The sequence below is a fragment of the Carcharodon carcharias genome, chromosome 17, assembly GCF_017639515.1.
Source record: "Carcharodon carcharias isolate sCarCar2 chromosome 17, sCarCar2.pri, whole genome shotgun sequence".
In the NCBI taxonomy this organism is placed as follows: Eukaryota; Metazoa; Chordata; class Chondrichthyes; order Lamniformes; family Lamnidae; genus Carcharodon; species Carcharodon carcharias.
The window spans coordinates 45131447-45155848 of NC_054483.1; the positions used below are offsets into that span (position 1 = coordinate 45131447).

The following is a 24402-nucleotide window of genomic DNA, read 5'->3' on the forward strand; positions in this document are numbered from 1 at the left end:
AACTGAACAGTTGGACAGGCAGCAAAAAAGTCCATTTAATTAATTGATTAAGGACCTTAACAGGCCTCTTAATTGTTGGTGGGCACACTGCTGCCTCTTGCCCATGCCGACAAGCAAAATATCGCAAGAGTGCGCAATGACGTCGGGGCGCTTGCCTAACATCATCGCGCATTATTTTACTCCTGTTCGGGTCGGGCGCGCGCCTGCCCAACAAGGGAAAAATTTTGCCCATGACTCCTTGCTGACATGGAGAAAGGGGTCAAACTCTACATTACACATATTGTGATATTTCAGTTAGTGGTGACATCAATTCAGTATGAGTGACTGTTATGTCCTCAGTGGCAAAGCAATAGCTCATGCTGCCATCAGATATGTGGGAGACCCCCAGCTCTCCATTGCCTACACCCATGGACACTGCCACCCTGCTGATGTCTAAAGCCTGTTCCTCCACAGTGGTAAATATGGCTACACTGCAGGTTTTCTGTCTTTCCCTGGAGTTGTGTGTTCTGTTCTCCTGCAATGAGAGAAAACAGAGTTATGAGTGTGAGGAGTAGAGTTAGGAAGAGGATGGAATTCAACATTTGTGAAGGGTGGCAGTGAAGGATGGGTGCAAGATGGCAATAAGATGAAGTTGAGTGTGAATGCTGGCTGTTCAGATGGGAATATGAGGAGATGGCCAGATAGAGAGGAATGGCTGGAACGACAAGCTGTGTTATGAAGAGTGCTGTGTGGGAAAATACTGGGGAAGTCAAAGTGTGGAGATGGCACCTGTTATGCACTTACCTTTCCTGACCTTATAAGGTCAATAAACTTCTTGCGACACTGTAGCCAGCTGCGAGGGACCATGCTGCCACTGCTCACTACCTCCGCAACCGCCAGACACACACATTTGGCTTGGAGAATTGGCCTCTTTCCCTCGTCTGTTGGCAACCTTTCCTTTATGGCTCTAACTGCTTCCAGCTTCACCTCTAGTGAGGAGCCAGACAACTGAGAGAGGACAGGAGGGATAGCCTTACCATATCTCCCTGTCACCATTTATTTGTCTTCACTAAGAATGCAGGGTGCAGCCATTTTAACCCTTTTAAATACAAAGCCTCATCAGACATCTGTGGGTTGTCATTACATCTGCACTCTGCCACTGACTGGTAATGCCGGAAGCACATTGCTGACGGTACAGCTGTTCCCAACATGCTGTCATCCCCCTCACTCGAGTGGATCAGTCCAAGTAAATTTCCACCCCTGGAATCTTTCAAAGAGCAATTCAGTTCAGTTAGTCCCAGTCCTCTGCTCTTTTCCCATTATTTTCCCACCTGCAATTATTCTACTCCTTTAAGTATTTATCCAATTTCCTTTTGCAAACTACAATTGAATCTGTTTCCACCAACCTATTAGGCACTGCATTTTAAATCCTAACCACTCATTGAGTGACTGTCTCTCATGTCATCTCTGGTTCATTTGCCTGTCATTATCATCCCTTCAACAATTTCCCTTTATTTGCTCCATCTAAGCCACTCATGATTTTTAACCCCTTTATCAAAATCTCTTCTTTGCCTTCTCTTCTCCAAGGAGAAAATAAACAACTTCTGCTGTCTATCCATGTAAATATAATTCCTGATCCCTGGAATCATTCCAAGTAAATCTCTTCTGTATTCTCTCCAAAGCCTACACAGGTATGGTTTCTAGAATTGGACACATACTCAAGCTGAAGCTAAACTAATGTTTTATGTAGATTTAGGATAACTTCCTGGCTTTTGCACTCTATGCCTTTACTTATGAAGCCCAAAATCTCATATGCTTTATTAACTGCTTTGTTAACCAGCCCTGCCACTGTCAAAGATTTGTGTATCTCTCTTCTAGCACCCCATTTAAAATTGTACTATTTAGCTTCTCTCCTTGCTTTCAAAATGTATCACCTCAGATTATTCAGCGTTTAAATTGCATATGCCGTGTGCCCATCATTCCATTTGTATCCTTTTGAAGTCCATAACTATCTTCCTCACTATTTTATTACAACTCCAAGTTTCATGTCAACTGCAGATTTCTAAATTGTGCCTTGTATCCCAAGTCCATGTCATTAATGTATGTCAAAAACAGCAGTGGTCCTTGTACTGAACTCTTGTGAGCATCATTGTATACCTTCCTCCAGTCTGAAAAACAGCCATTCACAAATCTGATTTATATCCCAATTTTCTATATTTCTATCTGCTACCACCCCTTTTATTCCATGGACTTCAATCTTGTTAACAAGCCTAATGCGTAGTACTTCATCAAATACCTTTTGACGGTCCACATACACATCAATTACACTGCTCTCATCTGCTTCTTCAGTTAGCTTATCAAAAAAAAACTGAAGCAAGTTAGTCAACCACAATTTTCCCTTTACAAATCCATAATGGATTTCCTTTTTCATCCAACTGGCTATTAATTTTCTCCTGAATTATCAGGGGAGTTTCAACCCTAAAAAATGGGCAAGGTTGGGTTGGATTGGGCTGGGTCGAATGTTAAAGTATTAAAATCTGAATCCCGATCCCACCCTTCCTGCGACAGGATGGGGGCAGGCAGCCAACTCACCATCAGCTGGCAAGTTGGCAATTTAAATATTATAATAAAGCTGAGCCTCATTTTTAATCCAACATTCCCAACTGAATTCTGCTCGGCTATCTGGCTGGGTTTCCTGAGCCTCAAGATGCCCAGCAGCTACAGGAAGGCAAGGACTATTGGATTCAGAGGTAACTGCCTTTCAGCTTATTTGTTGAATCCAGCAGACCTGCCTCGCAGATCCCTCACAATCAGATACACCCCAACCTTTCTGACCTTCCCCCTGATTTCAACCGCTTCCATGGTCTCTAATCTTCCTGCGCCAGAGACCCCCAATCTTTCCCAAGGCCTCTGACCTTCCCTCCCAAACTGAGAACTTCGATCTCTCCCCCTGTTCCACCCACACCAGAGGCCTCTGATCCTTCAAACCTTTGGGGCTGAATCTTCGGCTCGGCGAGCAGAGATGGGGCCCTCTTGCAGAGGCCTAAAATGATGCGTGGTGACATCAGGCATGCGTCCCGATGTCACTGCGCATCATTCAGACTTTCAGTTCAGTGGGCGAGCAGCTGAGTGGGCTGCGCGCCTGCCGTACTGTCAAAGGCCTATTAAGGCCATTAAACTGTCAATTAGAGTAATTAACAGAGTTGCCCATCCAATCTTAAGATTGGGATGATGTTTCATGAATGATTTTAAGTTTTGAAAAATTTTTTTATTGCAATTAATGCACATGTCCCAGCTCACGTGACAGTTTCACATGAGGGGAAATGTCCGAATATTTTTTAAAAATCTTTTTTGCGGTTTTTCACACTCCAATTAATCTCCCTGAGGCAGCTCCATGCATGCGTGAAAGCGCGCATTCCTGACTCAGGGAACCGCCCCCCCGCCCGCAAAGGGAGTCCACAGCGCTTCCAGGCACGCGTCATGCTGGACAGGCCTTAATTGGCCTGCCCATGTAAAATGGCGGCACGGACCCGATCAGGGATACCAATTGGGTCCGTGCCCGCGCTCACACAATTTGGAGAAGCTGAGTGGGCAAATGCATGGCAGATGCAGTGTAATGTGGATAAATGTGAGGTTATCCACTTTGGTAGCAAAAACAGGAAGACAGATTATTATCTGAATGGCTATAAATTGAGGGCGGGGAATGTGCAACGAGACCTGGGTGTCCTCATGCACCAGTCGCTGAAGGTAAGCATGCAGGTGCAGCAGGTGGTAAAGAAGGCAAATGGTTTGTTGGCCTTCATAGCAAAAGGATTCAAGTACAGGAGCAGGAATGTCTTACTGCAATTATACAGGGCCTTGGTGAGACCACACCTGAAATATTGTGTGAAATTTTGGTCTCCTTATCTGAGGAAGGATGTTCTTGCTATAGAGGGAGTGCAGCGAAGGTTTACCAGACTGATTCCTGGGATGGCGGGACTGGCATATTGAGTCGGTTAGGATTATATTCGCTGGAGTTCAGAAGAATGAGGGGGGATCTTATAGAAAACTATAAAATTCTAACAGGACTAGATAGGGTAGATGCAGGAAGGATGTTCCCAATGATGGGGGAGTCCAGAATCAGGGGTCACAGTCTGAGGATACGGGGTAGACCATTTAGGACTGAGATGAGGAGAAATTTCTTCACCCAGAGAGTGGTGAGCCTGTGGAATTCGCTACCACAGAAAGTAGTTGAGGCCAAAACATTGTATGTTTTCAAGAAGGAGTTAGATATAGCTCTTGGGGTGAAAGGGATCAAATGATATGGGGAGAAAGTGGGAGCAGACTATTGAGTTGGATGATCAGCCTTGATTATAATGAATGTTGGAGCAGGCTCGAAGGGTTGAATAGCCTATTCCTGCTCCTATTTGCTATGTTTCTATGTTTAACCCCACCACCGCCCCCCCCCAGATGGGAGAATATTCTACCCTTCATCTCCATAAAAGCTCCTTTATTGTTTCTTAACTACAGCCAAATGGGTTTTATTTTTAATTCCACAATGACATTCTCTCTTTCAAGCACTATTATTTTCTTGTTCAAAACTACTACCCCTCCTGCTTATCCTTCCCTATCTTTCCTGATACCTTGTACCTAGGAATATTAATTTTTCCAATCTTTTCCTTTTTTAGACTGGTGTCAGTTATCATCACTACAATATATTCCCACATGGCTATTTACACCTGCAGCTCACTAACTTTGTCAACTCACATTTTGTACAGTTGCACACATGTATTTCAAACCTAATTTATACCCTTTTGTATTTTATATGATTTTACTTAATTCTGTATTATTTCTACTCCAACTTTCTCCCAGTCCTCTTTGCTGTTACGCTGCTTGGTGTATTTTATAGACCACCAAATAGTGGGAAGGAAATAGAGTCACAGGTTTTCAAGGAAATTACTGAGAGGCACACAAACTATAGAGTAGTGATAATGAAAGACTTAAGCCCAGATTTTCACCAAGTTACTCCAGCCCAGGATTCCTTTAAAAATGGTGGGAGGGACCCGATTCCAGGATTCCTGCCCCCATTGCCATTTCTGGAAATTTTCCCAGTGTGGGATAAGGGTGACAGGAACAAGCTAGCAACAGAGCACTCTTACCCTTGATGGTTCCGTGCGTCCCGACATCACTGCGCGCCATTGCGCTATTTCATTGGGCGGGTACGCAATGACATCCGATGCGCGCCCGCCATTAATTAACGGGCCACTTAAGGCCCTTGACTCACCAATCAATGCTGATTTTTCTGCGCCCGTGCAATCTTTGGGTCAGTGAACGGGCAGGTGGGTAAGACACATTTATATGAACCTATCCACCGGTGGGATAAGAAGGCTCTGTGGGGTCGCGAGTGTGCTCTCTCAAGTATTGATTTTTCAAAGATATTGAAATTTGCCTGTGTGATCTGCAATACTTCAGAACACATACCAGCTGTTTTGTCTGGACTCTTAAACTTCAGGTCAGCACTCTGCAGTGAGGAATCTTTTTTGGGCCTGCAGGTTTCAAGAAGCCTTCCCTTAGCCTGGGAATGGGAGCTGAACTGTCCACTGGAGGCACCTCCTCTGAGGAGGAAGGGAGGACTAGAAGGGGGAGGAGGCCAGGAGTGCACATTCAAGGTAGCCACCTTTAGGAAGAAAGGCGCAGGCACAAGAGGCGCAGGGCCAAGAGGTAGACCAAGGCAGAAGGGACCGCAGATGACGCGACTATCGTGGCAGGGTATACAGGAAACGAAGCAGCTACCTCAATACGTCAGGAGTGCAGTCACGAAGGAGGCTCCGTCTCTCAAGGGAGATAGTCAACTATATCAGTCAGATGACTGGGCCTGAGATCTCCGCTCACTGTGTGGGTGGACACCCCATGCCAATGGCTCTGAAGGTCACTGCTGCCCTCAACTTCTATGCGTCTGGCTCCTTCTAGGGGTCGGTGGGTGATCTTTGAGGTGTCTCCCAATCAGCTGTCCACACTTGTGTCAAGCAGGTTACAGACGTTCTGTTTAGGCATGCATTGACCTTCACCCACTTCTGTTGGGACCAGGCAAGCCAGACACAGTGAGCCAGAGGCATTGTGGCCATTGCTGGCTTCCCCCGTGTCCAGGGTGCAATAGACTATACACACGAGGCCATCAAGGTGCCAGCAGGTGAGCCTGGTGCCTCCATCAACAGGAAGGGATTCCACTCCATGAACGTGTAGATAGTGTGTGACCACAGGATGCAGCTTCTACAAGTCTGTGCAAGGTACCCAGGCAGCTCCCATGACACCTATATCCTCAGACACTCCCAGGTGCGGGGGCTCTTCAGTGCTCCAGCCCGGCTTGATGGATCGCTGCTGGGTCACAAGGGCTAGCCCCTCAGAAGGTGGCTCATCATACCTCTCCGCCATCCAAGAATACAAGCTGAGCAGCGGTACAATAGGAGCCATGCCTCCACAAGGGCTGTGGTGGAGAGAACCATCGGTCTTCTCAAGATGCCCTTCCGATGCCTGGACCGCTCAGGGGACACGCCCCAGAACCTCCTAGTTCATGTCTCAGTGATAGTTGTTGCACGCCGCGCTCTCCACAATCTTGCACTGGAAAGGGGGGATGCAGTGGATGATGAAGACATTGATGCAGTGTCTGCGACTGCACATGAAGAGTCCAGCAGTGAGTCCAAGGATAAGTATGCACAGGGAAATGCTGAGGGCAAAGACGCTGACCCGAGAATACTGCAGGGAGGCAGGGACGCCACAGAACCTTCCAAATCCAAAGAACCTTCAACTAGCACACCACAGACAGGCCTCCAGGACAAGCCTGAGCTGTAGGCTCCATACTTGATACCTAAGTGCGAAATCTTCCAAGTTAGGAACAGTAACTAAGGGCCTTGTTAATAAAGCTGAATTCCCACAAAGCACTCCTAACATTTTTGGAACCCGTACACATGCAGAAGGAAAGAAGCAACCTCAGCCAAGGTCATATGTCTGAATTTAATATCACAAGCAAAGAAACTTAAGCCAAAAAAATGATAATAGTGTTCCAATTCAAAGCAAATCATAAAGACCTCATCTCGGCCCAACACAAAAGCACCAGTAATAAACCCATGGTGCGCCTTGGGTGCCTTATGTTTATGTTTCTGGGTGCTACATCTTGACACTGCCCCATCGCTGGGAGTGGCATCTGAGACAATCTGCTGACTCTGCTGTCCTGTTGGCCTCGATGACCTTGGCGGTCGTTCTCTGGCCAGTGGACCCTGTGCTGGCCCCGCCTAGGAGGGATCTGCCAGTTCCGCATCTGGCATCTCCTCAGTCGTCGCAGCCTTACTGTATTCTACGGTCACTGAGAGAGCGGCAGAGGAGCTGCTGCTCTGAACCGGAGCATCCTGAGAGGTGCCCGCAGAGACGGCAGGCAGCTGCTGCGCCGATGTGAAGTTGCTTCGGACCTCCCTGCTCACCGTGGATGGATGGGCACCGAGTTGGGAAACTTGGTGCCCAGACCATCTCCCACACTGGCACTGACTTGCTGAGGTCAATGCCGACGTGAGGGCTTGCTGGTCAGAGCGCCTCCCCAGGAAGCCCCGGCTGCTCTCCTGGAGGAGCTTCTCCATGAGAGTCGTCACATGCTCGAACATGTGGCTTATTGCTTCGATGATTGTCGGAGTAGACTCCTCCGCTACGGAGACCAAGCCAAGCATAACCTCATATATCTCCCCCAAGATGCTCCCGCATACCCGGCCGCATTTCCTGCACCGGACATGAAATCCGGCAAGATGACATTGGGCGAGCGTCCCAACGTTATCCCAAGCTCGTGTGATATTCCGGTCGGTAGGTGTGCGCAAAAGTTGGAAGCGTGCCTGCCGACAATTAAGAGGGAATTAAACCCATTAATGGAAAAATTGACTCTGATTTTTCATGGTCCATCCAACCTTACGGTTGGTGGACGGGCAAATTGGCCAGATAGCCTTTAAATTTTTCATGAAACCTCATCCAAGGGTGGGATGTGGTTTCTGTTAGGAAATAAAATAAAAATAAAAATCTGTGGACTGCATTTTTATCATCTATACTTTCATTTGCCTGATTCTGATGCTGGGACATTTTTTTCCGGATTTTTGAAAATTTATTTGATGGTTATAAGCTCCATGCCTTCAGGGAGATTTCTCTCAGCGCTCAACCTCGTCCGCCTTGATGTCATTCTTTGCCCTCTTCCCGCCCCCAGCCTGGCCAGCCAGTGTGAAATCGCGGTCAGTGGTCCATTTCCTGGCTGATCCCAGGCCTGCCAATTGTGCCCGCCTGCCGAGTTAAAAATTCAGGCCTTTTAGAGTATCTCAAATTTTGTCCTTTTCTCCACATCATGTTTATTTTTCTTCCTTTTCCAACCATTCTAAAGGATTTACTTGTCTTTCAGTTTCCAGTTCTGACAACAAGTCTTACTTAAACAACAATCTGTCTTTTCCCTTAGCGATCTGCTGTGCAGTTTCAGCATTTTCTTCATCTCCATATATTTCAATCCTGTTCCCAGGCAGGTAGTTTGTAACTCCATTTTTGAAAGGATTATTAAACATTATATCCATTGACTGTTCTACATGTAAAATACTCTATATGACCCAATAATCTAAACTCACATTCTAATCTGAAATCTTGCTTCTGCTTGTTTAACTTCAACAGTGTGCTCCAGTTCCCCAAGGGACTTTGTAAAGGGAAAAAAAGATAAATAGAGCTTAAGTGGAGAAAGAGGAAAGCTGTGCAAAGTGGTGGTTAGACAGCTTGGTTTTGAAAAGTTAAAGTTGGGTAGAAAGGTGAAGCAGCTCAAGAACTGAGTTACAGAGAGTAGAACCTCTGCCTCCAGTGGTGCAATGGGTGGGGGAGGATGTGCAATGCACAGGGCACCAAAGTTAGAAGAATGAAGAGCCCACAGTGAGAAATAAATGTGCAGAAGGTAATGGAGGTAGGGTAGCGCAGGGCTATGGAGGGATTTATAAATCAAGATGAAGGTTTTGAAAATAATGCTTTGGAGGGAAAGAAAGCCAATGTAGATGAGCAGGGCTTGAGATAAGTAACTGCTATATTGAATAGTTTAAGTTTATCAGTTAGTGACAGGGTCACTACACTTGAGAATTATGTTAGATTTCAACTTTCATGCTCCAGATAGAACCAAAGTAAAGAAAAGGTTCGTTTAAAAAAAGATAAAATCAGTTCAAGAGATAGCCATCTTAAGTTAGCAGGTGCAAAGAAATTAAACAGCAAGACAGGCATGCAACATTTGACTAATGGCTGCTGAAGGAACTCAGGCAAGCAACACTGCAAACTCAGGGTTGAAGGTTGTCCAAAGATATTTTCTCTAAAAACAGAATCACTATGAAAGGGTGCTTTATAGAGCTGGCACATTGATTCCTCAAACAGTTGGCTACAATATGCCTCAGTACCACATCTAGTAATGTAAAACAGAAGAATGATGAGAAATGGCTCTGAAATAAAGAGATAGTAAAATGTTGCTTTCGACTTAACCTGTTGCTGACCAAGACCGCTGCGAGTTGATTCTATCAGATATTTAAAGTCCTGCAGACATAAAAAGAATTTAATAAATACTTGACTCTAAATTTTATCACCATAAGTAGCCAGCTCTTGGATCATGGAGAACCTGCACAGGGGACCTGTAGGTAAGAAAAATAGATGGAGAGGTGTAAGGGGTGGATGGTAGATCGATAAATTGAATTGATTACATTAATCGATAAATGGATTAAGTGGATAAGTAGTTGAATGAATCGATTGGTGCATGCATACAAGGATAGATGGTTGGATAGCTGGATGGATTAGTTAGATGGTTAGTCTGATAGATTAAATAGACTTGCTGGCTAAATAGATTATTGGATGAATGGATAACCAGACTGATGCATGGATTGGATGGATGTATTAGATGGAAAGATGGAATTTATAGATGGACTGGGTGGATGGATGGGTGAGATTGGGTGAGCAGGTGAATGGATGGGTGGAATTTATGCAGGGCAGGTATGGAAGGACAGATTAGTAGGATGGACTGGATAGGTAAATGGATTAGATAGAATAACGGATGAATAGCTTATACAGTAGGGTGACTGGATTGATGAACTCAATGGATTGCTTGGATGGGTCATTGGACTCCTTGGTTGAAATGATGGATGGATGTATAAATTAGATAGGTGAACAGATTGGGTAGATGGATGAATTTGAAGGGCGATCTGGATGGATAGACTGAACAGATAGATCAAAGGATGAGTGATGCCTTAGATAGATGGATTGATCAATGGATTTGAAGGATGGCTTGGATGGATGGATTGTACAGATATCTTGAACAGATGGATGAATGGTTTGGATGAATTTATTGGATAGATGGATGAATGGAATGTTGATTGTCATTTTGGAAAATTATGGAAAACATCCTATCATTCTGTTATGTTCCAGATTAATAACCGAAATATCGTATCTGGATGTATAGTTCACCAATTTACCATGTTAAGCTTGAGTAATGTGATGGATGTGACAGATGGATATATTTAGGGTACATAACTTTTTTTAAAAGTTCACAGATAACTTTTGAATAGAAACATCAAACTCAATCTGTTTTACGAATAGACTCCAACATCATGCGCAAAGTTAGCAGAAGCTTTTTGTGAGACTGGCAATATATTAATGATTAATTGTTCATACAAACAGCAGGTTTTATTTTGCAATCTCTGTGCATAATACATGGTGAGACCAATGCATCAATGACGCTTTATTTCATATAGTGCAGATTAGATATGTATGCAATGAATAGATGTTAAATATTTTAATAAATTTATGTACAGATAATTAATTCAATAATTTGCTGATGAATTGTTAAATGTTAATTACAGCAATTGAGTAGTTTCAAATAGAATTGATTCAAATGGTATTGATCACGAAAGAGAACTAAAAGAATGGTGTTGTGCCTCCTGTGTTGCAATATTCTCTACCTCTTCAAAATTAAATTTTTAAGGAGAATTTGGTCCAAGAAATCTGCGGGGCATTTTATCCTCATAAATTATTCTCTATTGAAGGGAAGCAGGTGATTAGACAATAAAGTTATTGCAATAAGCAGATTGCAGAATACTTCAGAGTGAATGGGATGTGGGTGTTCCTGGAAGGGTAAGCATTTACTGCCCATACCTAATTGTCCTTGAGAAGGTGGTGGTGAACCACCTTCTTGAACCATTACAGTACATGTGGTGTAAGTAAATCCACAGGGCTGTTAGGTAGGAATTTTCAGGATATTGATCTTGTCTTATGATAATCCTCTAAAGTGACAACCACAAACAGAGGAAGCAACAAAAACCTCTGCTGTAACTATTATCTCCTGGCATTGGGCTTGTAGTAACTGACTATTGCACTACTTAGTAATCTTTGGGGTAAATTCAGTGATGCTGAAATTCTCAACTCTTAGATTCATTTGGTGGGACTGCAGGATGCAGAATGGGCCATATAATGCCAAGGAGCTCACACTGCCATTGAGCAAGATTCTGTTCCAGGAATGCAGTATTCCTGAATTTATCCTTGTGCCTTTTTTAAAAATCGAAAAGACACACTACCATGTTCATGTTTTATGATACAAGCAGGGAGACAAAGGAATTACATTTGTAAATATTCCTGGGGTAACTTTGAATGCTTTTGCATGTTAAGGGAGTTTAAACATTATTCTGTTGTCACAGTAGAACATTTGACAAAATTTTGCTGAAGCTGGGATATGAAATATATTTTCAGTGTCAATGCAGCAAGAAAACTCTTTGATTTCCTCTGTGTAGAAAGCTCTTACCTGTTGTCCAGTCTGGAAAACTTCCTCTTTGAAGTGTAACTTTCTGTCTAAGTCATGTATTACAGTATCCTTGCTCTTACATATTTCATCACTGGTGGATGTTAGAGGGGATTTCAGCACTTTCTTCAAGATACCTTGTGGAGGGCTGCATTATTAAATAAAAAGTGTAATTTTATAACATCTGTACACCCCTTTAATAAATGATATTGTTTAATTTGCAAAACAATTAAATATAACATATTTCAAGATGAATCATTAATTTGGCATCTGTTGGCAACAGGATGGTGCAGTTGGTTAACATGTTGCCTCTGGATCACCTGTTTGAACCCATGTAAAATGAGTTTGTACTGTCCCACTTCACAAAACTTCCCACAATCATCAAAGATCTGACTCAGAAAGTGATGGTTGGTATTGGATGCAGAAAAGTCAACACTGGTCCAGCAGCTGCTGCTTTTTCTTGGTTGAGACATAGTGGCCCAGATCTTCTGATCTCCGGATATCTCCAGAATCTCCAGATGCACCCCAGAAAATGCACCATGGGACGCCAATTAGAAGACCCAACGCAATGACTCTGGGAATTGCCTGGGAAGTTTGAACTTCCAATGGGCAATAACCCTACTCCCTGGAATCCTCCGCAAAAGTCTCCAACTGTGAGTTAGAATCTAAGACTTTGGACAGTTCTAACTTACTCACCTGGATAGTTACTCAGAAAATGTTAGACAGAAAAATCCTAGTCTAATTCCTAGGTAACTATACAACTGACCCCCCCAATCACTCAAACTGACCACTCTCCCCCACCCCTGACAACCTCTTGATCCCATAACTCCCTCCCCGACCTGACTAGCCCCCATCCAAAACTAACTAGACCCTGCCACCCAGCTGCCCCCCCCAACAGGGTCTGACATATAGCCCCCAACCTGACAACCCCTCCCGACCCGACTACCCTCCCCAGCTCACTGACCCACCTGCCACCCTACCTATCTAACACCCAACCTAGCTGCCACCCTACTCACATGCCACCCTACCCCCTTACATATTTACATTCTCTCCAAAGCTATTTAAAGAAGCTTTGGGACACTTAAACTCTTTACTTACTAGAATATAGGAGCTAGTGCCATAAAAAGAGTGCACGGCTCATCTTCACCTGACAATCCAGCACTACGAAGAAGCAGTTTAATTTTGGTATGCTCCACATTTCTGGAGAGCTGGGATTGGAAGATCTGTCCAGAAATACGGAGCTCCGGTGTGGCTTGGAAAACTAGGAGTGGAGTGGCAATCTGATGGTGATTGCCACTCCTTGGAAGATTCGGGACAGTAATTTTATTGTATATCTAATCTAGGAGCACTGGGAGCTAAAACATGGAGACAAAGTTGCAAAATTGTTCCACATCCTAACTTCCCTCTGAGCTTCTGGCCACTGGTTTATCAGTTACCATTAGGCAAAGTTTTTTGTTTGATCTAAAAGTTGTGGTTTGTTTCATCGTGCTGTTATATTATTTGTAAAAAATAGGAACTAATTGTTATGAGAATGTACATCCAGGGTGGCACATTTTACTGTTGCACTGCAGTCAGGTGCCGAGTAACAGTGTCAGTCCACCAGCCATACAGAGTTGAATGAAATACACTCGACGAAGCTCCAGGAATTTGAGTCTGAAGTGTGATTATTTCTAAATAATGGGAATTGGAAGACATAACATGGTGGATTATTCATGTATAAATTTGTATCAAAATAAAATGACAGTTAAACATGTTAGTAAAGGCTTTCATTAGCTTGAGGAGATAACTCATAATTAAAGTACCAGAAGAAAGTTATCTGTGATCTAATTTGGTAACTATGATAGATGCTTCAGACAAGAAAATCAAGTGTTTTAACTTAATGAAATTGTTATGTAAGCCTATTATATTATTAATGGCCTAGAAATCTTGGTATTGTAGTTAAAAGTATCAGAAATTTATTAAAACATCCTTTGCCGCTCTGCCTATATGACTGTGTGTCAGTTGCTGTTTGGAAGCAGGATATGGGGTCCCACTTATAGCTTTGTACCGCCTGCATGTCTGCTGCATGCAGACAATATTGTTAGCCATGGAGGAGGCAGAATAGGTGAAATTTATGGGGGAAGACTAGCATTCCACCAGTTGTGGGGTGCACAGGGTTTAAAATGTCACAATGTCAGGACAAAGTGGGGAGAGGCAAGCCAATCAGAATTTGTCTTTGTGATCAGCCTGAATAAGTTCCAACAAGCACAACCGACCACCCTACTTGGTGCTAGGTATGACTCCAGCCACTGGAGAGATTTCCCCCTGATTCCCATTGAATTTGCTAGGGCTCTGTGATGCCATACTCAGTCAAATGCTGGCTTGATGTCAAAGGTAGTCACTCTCCCCTCCCTTCAGTTCAGCTCTTTTGTCTATGTTTGGGCCAAGTTTACAATGAGGTCTGGAGCTGAGTAGGTCTGGCAGAACCCAAACTGAGCATCAGTGGGCAGTTTATTGCTGTGTAAATGCTGCTTAATAGCACTGTCGAAGATACCTTCTCTCACTTTGCTGCTAATTGAGATTTCACTGATGGTAATTGGCCTGATTGGGATTTTTCCTATATTTTGTGGACAGAATGCACCTTTTATTTTAAACCTTTCATGAGGTGCATAAGTCAAGCATTTGTTGCCCATCCCTAATTGCCCTTGAGAAGATGGTGGTGAGCTGCCTTCTTGAACCACTACAGTCAATCCAGTGTGGCTACTCCCATGGTGCCGTTAGGAAGGATGTTGCAGGATTTTGACACAGCAACAGTGAAGGAAAGGCAATATAGTTTCAAGTCAGGCTGGTGTGTAATTTGGAAGGGAACTTGTATGCTGTGATATTCCCATGCATTTGCTGCCCTTGTCATTCTAGGTTGTCAGGATTGCAGGTTTGGAAGGTGCTGCTGAAGGAGCCTTGGTGAATTGCTACAGTGCATCTGTAGGTGGTACACACTGCTGCTACTGTGGTAGAGGGAGTAAATGTTTAAGTTGGTGGATGGGGTACTGATCAAACAGACAGGTTTGTCCTGGATGATGTCGAACTTCTTGAGTATTGTTGGAGCTGCACACAGAATCACAGTGCAGCAGAGGGCCCTCGGCCCATCGAGTCTGCACCAACACATGAGAAACACCTGACCTACCTACCTAATCCCACTTAGCAGCACTGGGCCCATAGCCTTGAATGTTATGACATGGATGATGACATCCGGGCAAGTGGAGAGTATATCATCACACTCCTGAATTGTGCCTTACAGATGGTGGACAGGGTTTGGGGAGTCAGAAGGGGAGTTATTCACCACAGAATTCCCAGTCTCTGAGATTTTCTTGTGGCCACAGTATTTATATGGCTGGTTCAGTTCAGTTTCCGGTCAACAGTAACCCCAGGATGTTGATATCAGTGGATTCAGTAATGGCAATGTCATTGAGTGTCATGCGGAGATGGTTAGATTCTCTCTTGCTGGAGAAGATCATTACCTGGCACTTGTGTAGTACGAACATCACTTGTCACTTATCAGCCCAAGCCTGAATGTTGTCTAGCTCTTGTTGCATAAAGACATGGACTACTTCAGAATCTGAGGAGTTGCAAATGGTGCTGAACACTGTGCAATCATCAGTGAACAACCCCACTTCTGACCTTATGATGGAAGGAAGGTCATTGATGAAGCATCTGGACATGGTTGGGCCGAGACACTACCCTGAGGAAATCCTGCAGCGATGCTCTAGGACTGAGATGATTGACCTCCAGCAACCACAACCATCTTCGTTTGTGCTAGGTAAGACTCTAACCAATGGGGACATTTGTTGAGCTTCCTCCTCCATTTGAAATCCCCCACTCAGGGTACACTCTGTGCCCTTGCTACCCTTACTGCTTCCACATAGTGTTCAACGTGGAGGAGTACCGATTCATCAGCTGAGGGAGGCAAGTAGATGGTAATCAGCAGGAGCTTTTCTTGCCCATGTTTGACCTGATGCTATGAGACTTCATTAGGCCCAGAGTCAATGTTTAGGACTCCCATGACCTTACCCTCCCAACTGTATATCATTGTGCCATCACTTCTGGTGAGTTTATCATTAGTAAACCAGATGGGTTTTTACAACAATCCAATAGTTTTGTGATAAGCTTTTTATTCCAGAATTATGAATTAGTTGAATTTAAATTTCTCCAGCTGTTGAGGGGGGATTTGAATTCATGTCTCTGGAGCCCCAACCCCTTCCTATTTCTACTTAGTTCTGTTGAAGGGTCATGAGGACTCGAAACATCAACTTTGCTCTTCTCCTCCGATGCTGCCAGACCTGCTGAGTTTTTCCAGGTATTTTTGTTTTTGTTTTGGATTTCCAGCATCCGCGGTTTTTTGTTTTTATCTCTGTGTTTAATTGACTGCCACTTCTTTTCAAGAAATGCCTACCTTGAAGAAGTTTTGTTCTACTCTCCATCAGGATTTCCGTATCTCTCTTTTGCCTTGTTCACCTTCATTGTTTCCCATTTCTCTCCTGGTGTTTGACAAGGTGTTTACTAAAACCTGCTTTCACAGCCATATCACCTTTCTCAGTGATTGTCTCCGTCTCCAGCTTACGCCATGTGGATTTCAACTGAAATTCCATCCCTCATGTTTCGAACCCACCCAGGATTACAGGTATCTCCGGAACATAAAAAGTTTCTCGGACTGCTGTTCCCATCGCATTCTGAGATCCGCACTCAGTGCCATGCACCGCCATATGAAGACACTCGACCTCTCCCTCCAGCAGCACCGTCATACCCTTTCTCAAAGCTGCGCGTGCCCACGGTTTCATTTTATTCTTCGTCTCATCCGACGCCTCAACAAGAAACTTTTTCTCTTTCTCTCAAATGCTAAGGAACGCAAGCTCCAACAACTCATCGACACCAACAGCCATCTAGGACCCTCCACCCCTGCCTGTCCCTCCGTCCCCACCCCATCTTCCAATCCCAGCCCCGGCCGTGTATTCACTATACCCCCTGACCTTCCCCTCTCCGACGCTGAACTTTCAGTGCTTAGCAAAGGACTTAGTTTCATACCCTTAAGTCCTCAAAAAAGAAGCCCCCCACCTCCCCCCCGTTAAACCAGCTTATATTTCACTCCTTTCCTATTTCTACTTAATTCTGTTGAAGGGTCATGAGGATTCGAAACGTCAACTTTGCTCTTCTCCACCGATGTTGCCAGACCTGCTGAGTTTTACCAGGTATTTCTGTTTTTGTTTTGGGCGTCTGGATTACTGGTCCAGGTTACCACTGCCCTACTGTCCCCACTATTGTGAAAACCTTAGTGCTGGAGAATGGAACTCTTCTCATTTCAGCTGCCCATTAAGCATGGTCAGGTTTGGTCAGGTATCGCTTGACCAAGTGCAGAGTAATAAAAACAAAAAACTGCGGATGCTGGAAATCCAAAACAAAAACAGAATTACCTGGAAAAACTCAGCAGGTCTGGCAGCATCGGCGGAGAAGAACAAAGTTGATGTTTCGAGTCCTCATGACCCTTCAATAGAACTAAGTAAAAATAGGACAGGGGTGTATTTTAAGCTGGTTTAAGGTGGGGGGAGGGGTAGGGGGAGAGAAGTGGGGGTAGTGGTTGTAGGGACAAGCAAGCAGTGATAGGAGCAGATAATCAAAAGATGTCACAGACAAAAGAACAAAGAGGTGTTGAAGGTGGTGATATTATCTAAAAGAATGTGCTAATTAAGAATGGATGGCAGGACACGCAAGGTACAGCTCTAGTGGGGGTGGGGTGAAATAAGGCTAATAAAGCATAAAGTGTACAGATTTAAAAATAATGGAAATAGGTGGGAAAAGAAAAATCTATATAAATTATTGGAAAAAACAAAAGGGAGGGGGAAGAAACAGAAAGGGGGTGGGGATGGAGGAGGGAGTTCAAGATCTAAAGTTGTTGAATTCAATATTCAGCCCGGAAGGCTGTAAAGTGCATAGTCGGAAGATGAGTTGCTGTTCCTCCAGTTTGTGTTGAGCTTCACTGGAACAATGCAGCAAGCCAAGGACAGACATGTGGGCAAGAGAGCAGGGTGCAGTGTTAAAATGGCAAGCAACAGGGAGGTCTGGGTCATTCTTGCGGACAGACTGCAGGTGTTCTGCAAAGCGGTCACCCAATCTGCATTTGGTCTCTCCAATGTAGAGGAGACCGCATTGGGAGCAATGAATGCAGTAGACTAAGTTGGAGGAAATGCAAGTGAAATGCTGCTTCACTTGAAAGGAGTGCTTTGGCCCTTGGACGGTGAGGAGAGAGGAAGTGAAGGGGCAGTGTTGCAGCTTTTGCGAATGCATGGGGAGGTGCCGTAGGTGGGGGTTGAGGAGTAGGGGGGTGATGGAGGAGTGGACTAGGGTATCCCGGAGGGAACGAACCCTACGGAATGCAGCTGGAGGGTGGGGTGAAGGGAAGATGTGTTTGGTGGTGGCAGCATGCTGGAGTTGGCGGAAATGGCGGAGGATGATCCTTTGAATGCGGAGGCTGGTGGGGTGATAAGTGAGGACAAGGGGGACTCTATCATGTTTCTGGGAGGGAGGAGAAGGCGTGAGGGCGGATGCGCGGGAGATGGGCCGGACATGGTTGAGGGCCCAGTCAACGACCGTGGGTGAAAACCACGGTTAAGGAAGAAGGAGAACATGTCAGAGGAACTGTTTTTGAAGGTAGCATCATCGGAACAGATGCAACGGAGGTGAAGGAACTGAGAGAATGGGATGGAGTCCTTACAGGAAGCGAAGTGTGAGGAGCTGTAGTCGAGGTAGCTGTGGGAGTCGGTAGGCTTGTAATGGATATTGGTGGACAGTCTATCACCAGAAATTGAGACAGAGAGGTCAAGGAAGGGAAGGGAAGTGTCAGAGATGGACCATGTGAAAATAATGGAGGGGTAGAGATTGGAAGCAAAATTAATAAATTTTTCCAGGTCCCGACGAGAGCATGAAGCAGCACCGAAGTAATCATCGATGTACTGGAGAAATAGTTGTGGGAGGGGGCCAGAGTAGGACTGGAACAAGGAATGTTCTATATACCCCAAAAAGAGACAGGCATAGCTGGGGCCCATGCGGGTACCCATAGCCACACCTTTTATTTGGAGGAAGTGAGAGAAGTTAAAGGAGAAATTGTTCAGTGTGAGAACAAGTTCAGCCAGACGGAGGAGAGTAGTGGTGGATGGCCTCTGTTCAAGGAAGCTGAGAGCCCTCAGACCATCCTGATGGGGGATGGAGGTGTAGAGGGATTGGACGTCCATGGTGAAGAGGAGGCAGTTGGGGCCAGGGAACTGGAAATTGTTGATGTGATGTAAGGTGTCAGAGGAATCACGGATGTAGGTAGGAAGGGACTGGACAAGGGGAGAGAGAAGGGAGTCAAGATAATGAGAAATGAGTTCCGTGGGGCAGGAACAGGCTGACACGATCGGTCTGCCAGGACAGTCCTGTTTGTGGATTTTGGGTAAGAGGTAGAAGCGGGCCGTCCGAGGTTGGGCGACTATCAGGTTGGAAGCTGTGGGAGGAAGATCTCCAGAGGAGATGAGGTCGGTGACAGTCTTGGAAACAATGGCTTGATGTTCAGTGGTGGGGTCATGGTCCAGGGAGAGGTAGGAGGAAGTGTCTGTGAGTTGACGCTCAGCCTCCGTGAGGTAGAGGTCAGTGCGCCAGACAACAACAGGACCACCCTTGTCAGCGGGTTTGATGACAATGTTAGGGTTGGACCTGAGAGAACTGAGTTCAGAGAGAGATAGGTTAGAATGGGTGAGAGGAGCAGAGAAATTGAGATGACTAATGTCACACCGACGGTTCTCAATGAAAAGATCAAGAGAAGGTAAGAATCCAGAGGGAGGGGTCCCGGTGGAGGGAGAATATTGGAGATGGGTAAAAGGATCCGTTGAACGGGGAGAGGACTCCTGCCCAAAGAACTGAGCACGGAGATGAAGGAGGCGGAAGAAGAGTTCAGCATCATGCCGAGCCCAAAATTCGTTGAGATGAGGCGTAAGGGTTTGAAACTAAATCCTTTGCTGAGCACTGAACGTTCAGCATCGGAGAGGGGAAGGTCAAGGGGTATAGTGAATACACGGCCAGGGCTGGGATTGGAAGATGGGGTGGGGACGGAGGGACAGGCGGGGATGGAGGGTCCTAGATGGGTGTTGATGTCGATGAGTTGTTGGAGCTTGTGTTCCTTAGCACTTGAGAGAAAGAGAAAAAGTTTCTTGTTGAGGCGTCGGATGAGACGAAGAATAAAATGAAACCGGGGGCACGCGCAGCTTTGAAAAAGAGTGCGGCAGTGCTGCTGAAGGGAGAGGTCGAGTGTCTTCATATGGCGGTGCATGGCACAGAGTGTGGATCTCAGAATGCGATGGGAACAGCGTCCGAGAAATGTTTTTATGTCCCGGAGATACCTGTAATCCTAGGTGGGTCCAAAACATGAGGGATGGAATTTCAGTTGAAATCCACGTGGCGTAAGTCGGAGACGGAGACAGTCACTGAGAAAGGAGATATGGCTGTGAAAGCGGGTTTTAGTAAACACCTTGTCAAACACCACGAGAGAAATGGAAAGCAATGAAGGTGAACAAGGCAAAAGAGAGACACGGAAATCCTGTTCGAGAGAAGAGCAATACTTCTTCAAGGTAGGTATTTCTTGAAGAGAAGTGGTAGTCAATTAAACACAGAGATAAAAACAAAAAACTGTGGATGCTGGAAATCCAAAACAAAAACAGAATTACCTGGAAAAACTCAGCAGGTCTGGCAGCATTGGCGGAGAAGAACAAAGTTGATGTTTCGAGTCCTCATGACCCTTCAACAGAACTAAGTAAAAATAGGAGAGGGGTGAAATATAAGCTGGTTTAAGGTGGAGGCTGGGGGCAGAGAAGTGGGGGTGGTGGTTGTAGGGACAAGCAAGCAGTGATAGGAGCAGATAATCAAAAGATGTCAGACAAAAGAACAAAGAAGTGTTGAAGGTGGTGATATTATCTAAAAGAATGTGCTAATTAAGAATGGATGGCAGGACACGCAAGGTACAGCTCTAGTGGGGGTGGGGTGGAATAAGACTAAAAGGGCATAAAAGGTATCGATTTAAAAATAATGGAAATAGGTAGGAAAAGAAAAATCTATATAAATTATTGGAAAAAGCAAAAGGAAGGAGGAAGAAATGGAAAGGGGGTGGGGATGGAGGAGGCAGTTCAAGATCTAAAGTTGTTGAATTCAATATTCAGCCCGGAAGGCTGTAAAGTGCATAGTCGGAAGTTGAGTTGCTGTTCCTCCAGTTTGCGTTGAACTTCACTGGAACAATGCAGCAAGCCGAGGACAGACAGGTGGGCAAGAAAGCAGGGTGGAGTGTTAAATTGGCAAGCGACAGGGAGGTCTGGGTCATTCTTGCGGACAGACCGAAGGTGTTTTGCAAAGCGGTCACCCAATCTACATTTGGTCTCTCCAATGTAGAGGAGACTGCATTGGGAGCAACGATTGAAGTAGACTAAGTTGGGGGAAATGCAAGTGAAATGCTGCTTCACTTGAAAGGAGTGTTTGGGCCCTTGGACGGTGAGGAGAGAGGAAGTGAAGGGGTAGTGTTGCATCTTTTGCGTATGCATGGGGAGGGTCCGTAGGTGGGGGTTGAGGAGTAGGGGGTGATGGAGGAGTGGACCAGGGTATCCCGGAGGGAACGATCCCTATGGAATGGCGCCAGCGGGGGTGAAGGGAAGATGTGTTCGATGGTGGCATCATGCTGGTGTTAAGTGCAGAGTAATGCTCCTTTCTGCTCCCAAATTGGCTATAAGCATCATCCAAAAAAAAACCTCCTACTGCATGAATTTTCCACACTTGTCGCCCCTCCAACTGCAATCGCCAATTAAAGCTAGTTTTGTGACAATTTGACTCAATTGAAAAGGCTTCAAATCATTTCATACAGAAACTGTAGAGTCAGCAGAGGCCACGCCCATCCCATCAGCCTGGGCTAGGTTTGAACTTAGGACTCAGAAGTGAAGAATTAGGCCTGGATTTTCCAATTGGTTCATCTTTGGTGGGACAGAATGCTTCCTTGACTCTGGTTACATTTCTTGGCCCTGGGGTAATTTAATTACAGGAGGTTACCACTGAACTCCACTAAAGAGTTGCACAAGATTAGGGCAGAGACTTATACCAGGCCGTAAGGGCAGAAGGAAGGGCCTCCAAACTGACTGAAGAAAGATTTTGCTTTTTAAACAGTTTTAGTTGTTAATGGGGCCTGTGCACAATTCCACTCTGAGAGTGCTTTCATAGAATCTTCTTTATTTGCATCCCAAAAGCTACATCCATCATCTGTGAACACTGACAGTGGCCCTTACAGATGGAAGGTATAGGTGGTGACATTTTAGGCCACTGGGTGCTACAACTTCAGAGGATGTAAAGGCTTTAGAGAGGGTACAAAAAAGATTTAGGAGAATGATTCCATGGATGAGAGACTTCAGTTATATGCACAGATTGGCAAAGTTGGGCCTGTTATCTTTAGAGAAGGTTGGTGGAGGTGTTCAAAATCGTGAGGGGTGTGGACAGAGTAGATGGAGAGAAATTGTTCCAATAGGTAGAAGGGCTGAGAAACATAGGACACAGATGTAAAGTCGTTGACAAAAGAACCGGAGGCGACATCATGAAAAACATTTTTTAGCGAGCGATAAGGTTCTGGAATGTACTTAAAGAGAATGTGGCCTTCAAAAGGGAATTGGATAATTATCTGAACAGAAATAAATTTACAGGGCTATGGGGAAATGGCAGGGAAGGAGGGCAGTTAGTAGCTCTTGCAGAGAGCTAGCATGGACACAACAGACCAAATGGTTTCCTTGAGATAAAAACAAAAAAACTGCGGATGCTGGAAATCCAAAACAAAAACAGAATTACCTGGAAAAACTCAACAGGTCTGGCAGCATCGGCGGAGAAGAAAAGAGTTGACGTTTCGAGTCCTCATGACCCTTCGACAGAACTAGTTCTGTCGAAGGGTCATGAGGACTCGAAACGTCAACTCTTTTCTTCTCCGCCGATGCTGCCAGACCTGCTGAGTTTTTCCAGGTAATTCTGTTTTTGTTTCAAATGGTTTCCTTCTTAGCTGTTACCATTCTATGACTCTATGGACTAAACAACTGAGAAAGGGTGGTATGCAAGACAACAGCATAGCATATCCTCAATCAAGTTAATTACCACACCCATGCCTGCCCAGATTCACAAAAAAAACAGGGTGATAGATGGAGAATCTAGCCTCTAGTGTGTAACCTATTGTGCCGCCCAGTTCCCTTACATAGTAATTTAAAGGAACGGGCTTTAATGATCTATGTCCAAATCTCCCCTACTAGCACAGTAGCAATACATCTTTTGTAACTGACACTTACATTGCTGGAGCACTCTTGGGAAGGCCCATGGCATTGGTCGACGGTGCAGAAGGCAATGATGGTAATACAGAGCTGAGGAAAGCCACTGGATTCTGAACTGGGCTAGGGCAGGAGTTACCAGCATTAATGGAAGTTGGTGATACAATCTGAGGTTGAAAATTCGGCAGAGGAGAAATAGTGGAAGAAATGGCTTGCCCGATTGTACTTGTGGCAGAGGAACTGCGTGAGGCTGGGGATGGCAAACTCTTACTGGGATATATAATAGGACCCTGATATGCTGGTGTGAGTGGAAATCCAAAGTAATTTTCTTCATCACACTGCTTCTCTGTCTTTTCAGATCCTGTGCTCAGCATGGACACAGGAGAAAGTGAGGGGGAATAACTTCGTACAACATTCTGGGTGGTAATAAACTGCTTTGGGCGGGCATAATTAAATGCCTGGGGCAGGGTGTTTTTTGGTGTTGGTGACTTGCTAGATGGGGATGGCTGCACAGGTGGATGAGGAGCAGAATTGACAACATTCATGGTGGGCTGAAAGGCAGTTGGAAGTGAGGAGGACAAGGATAAGGACTGCGATGGTGGCTGTTGTAAGGTCACTTCTTGCTGCTGTTCAAGTAGAACCTGGTTGTGTAGTTGTTGCAACTGGACAGGATCACTGCACATAGAAAAGAGAAAAGACAAGCCAATGAGTTAAATCCAAGTACAAACAGCTGTCATGGATGAAGATGTGTAGATTAACACATATCTTTAAGCATTTTGATCACATTGACTTACTGGATGTTACATGAATATTTATTGTTGTGTCTGATCCACATTTCACACATTAGAAAGACCCTACTTTGGAAGTAATTCATTGGCTGTAGAGCACTTTGAGACGTCCTGAGGCCTTGAAACATGCTATACAAATGTAGGCCTTTCTTCTTATTAAAAGATAAACCAAACAGCAAACTCCCAGATTTAATTATACTTCTAACATGTTTCATTAGTTCCCCCATAAACCACCTTAACATCACCTGGGGGTGATTTTTCCGACAATGTTTTCGGACAGGGCAAACACAAACTTAAAATAGGTACTGCTTCATTTCTGCTGACATCAATCCTTTGGTTTTGGGGTGGCTCAGGAATGAAGTAAACAGTGCTCCCACATAAGATAGGAACTCAGGATCCTACACCATATATAGGATCCAGATGCAACTCTAGTGATCCACTGAGCAAGGTGAGCCATTCATCTAGCTGAACTTCGAATTGACCAGCTGATCTAGTG

General features: G+C 44.9%; 1 protein-coding gene across 8 annotated transcripts in view; it reads right to left on the reverse strand.

Moving 5' to 3' along the window:
* The window catches only part of mypn (myopalladin), a 451051-nt gene that overhangs the window by 51121 nt on the left and 375528 nt on the right, over positions 1-24402 (reverse strand). For all 8 annotated transcript variants that reach the window (XM_041210119.1, XM_041210117.1, XM_041210118.1 and 5 more), the window contains 2 exons: positions 23140-23793; positions 11786-11930 (listed from right to left, as the gene is read on the reverse strand). In XM_041210119.1, the coding sequence (XP_041066053.1) occupies positions 11786-11930; positions 23140-23793 (799 nt within the window). The remainder of the gene's footprint in view (positions 1-11785; positions 11931-23139; positions 23794-24402) is intronic.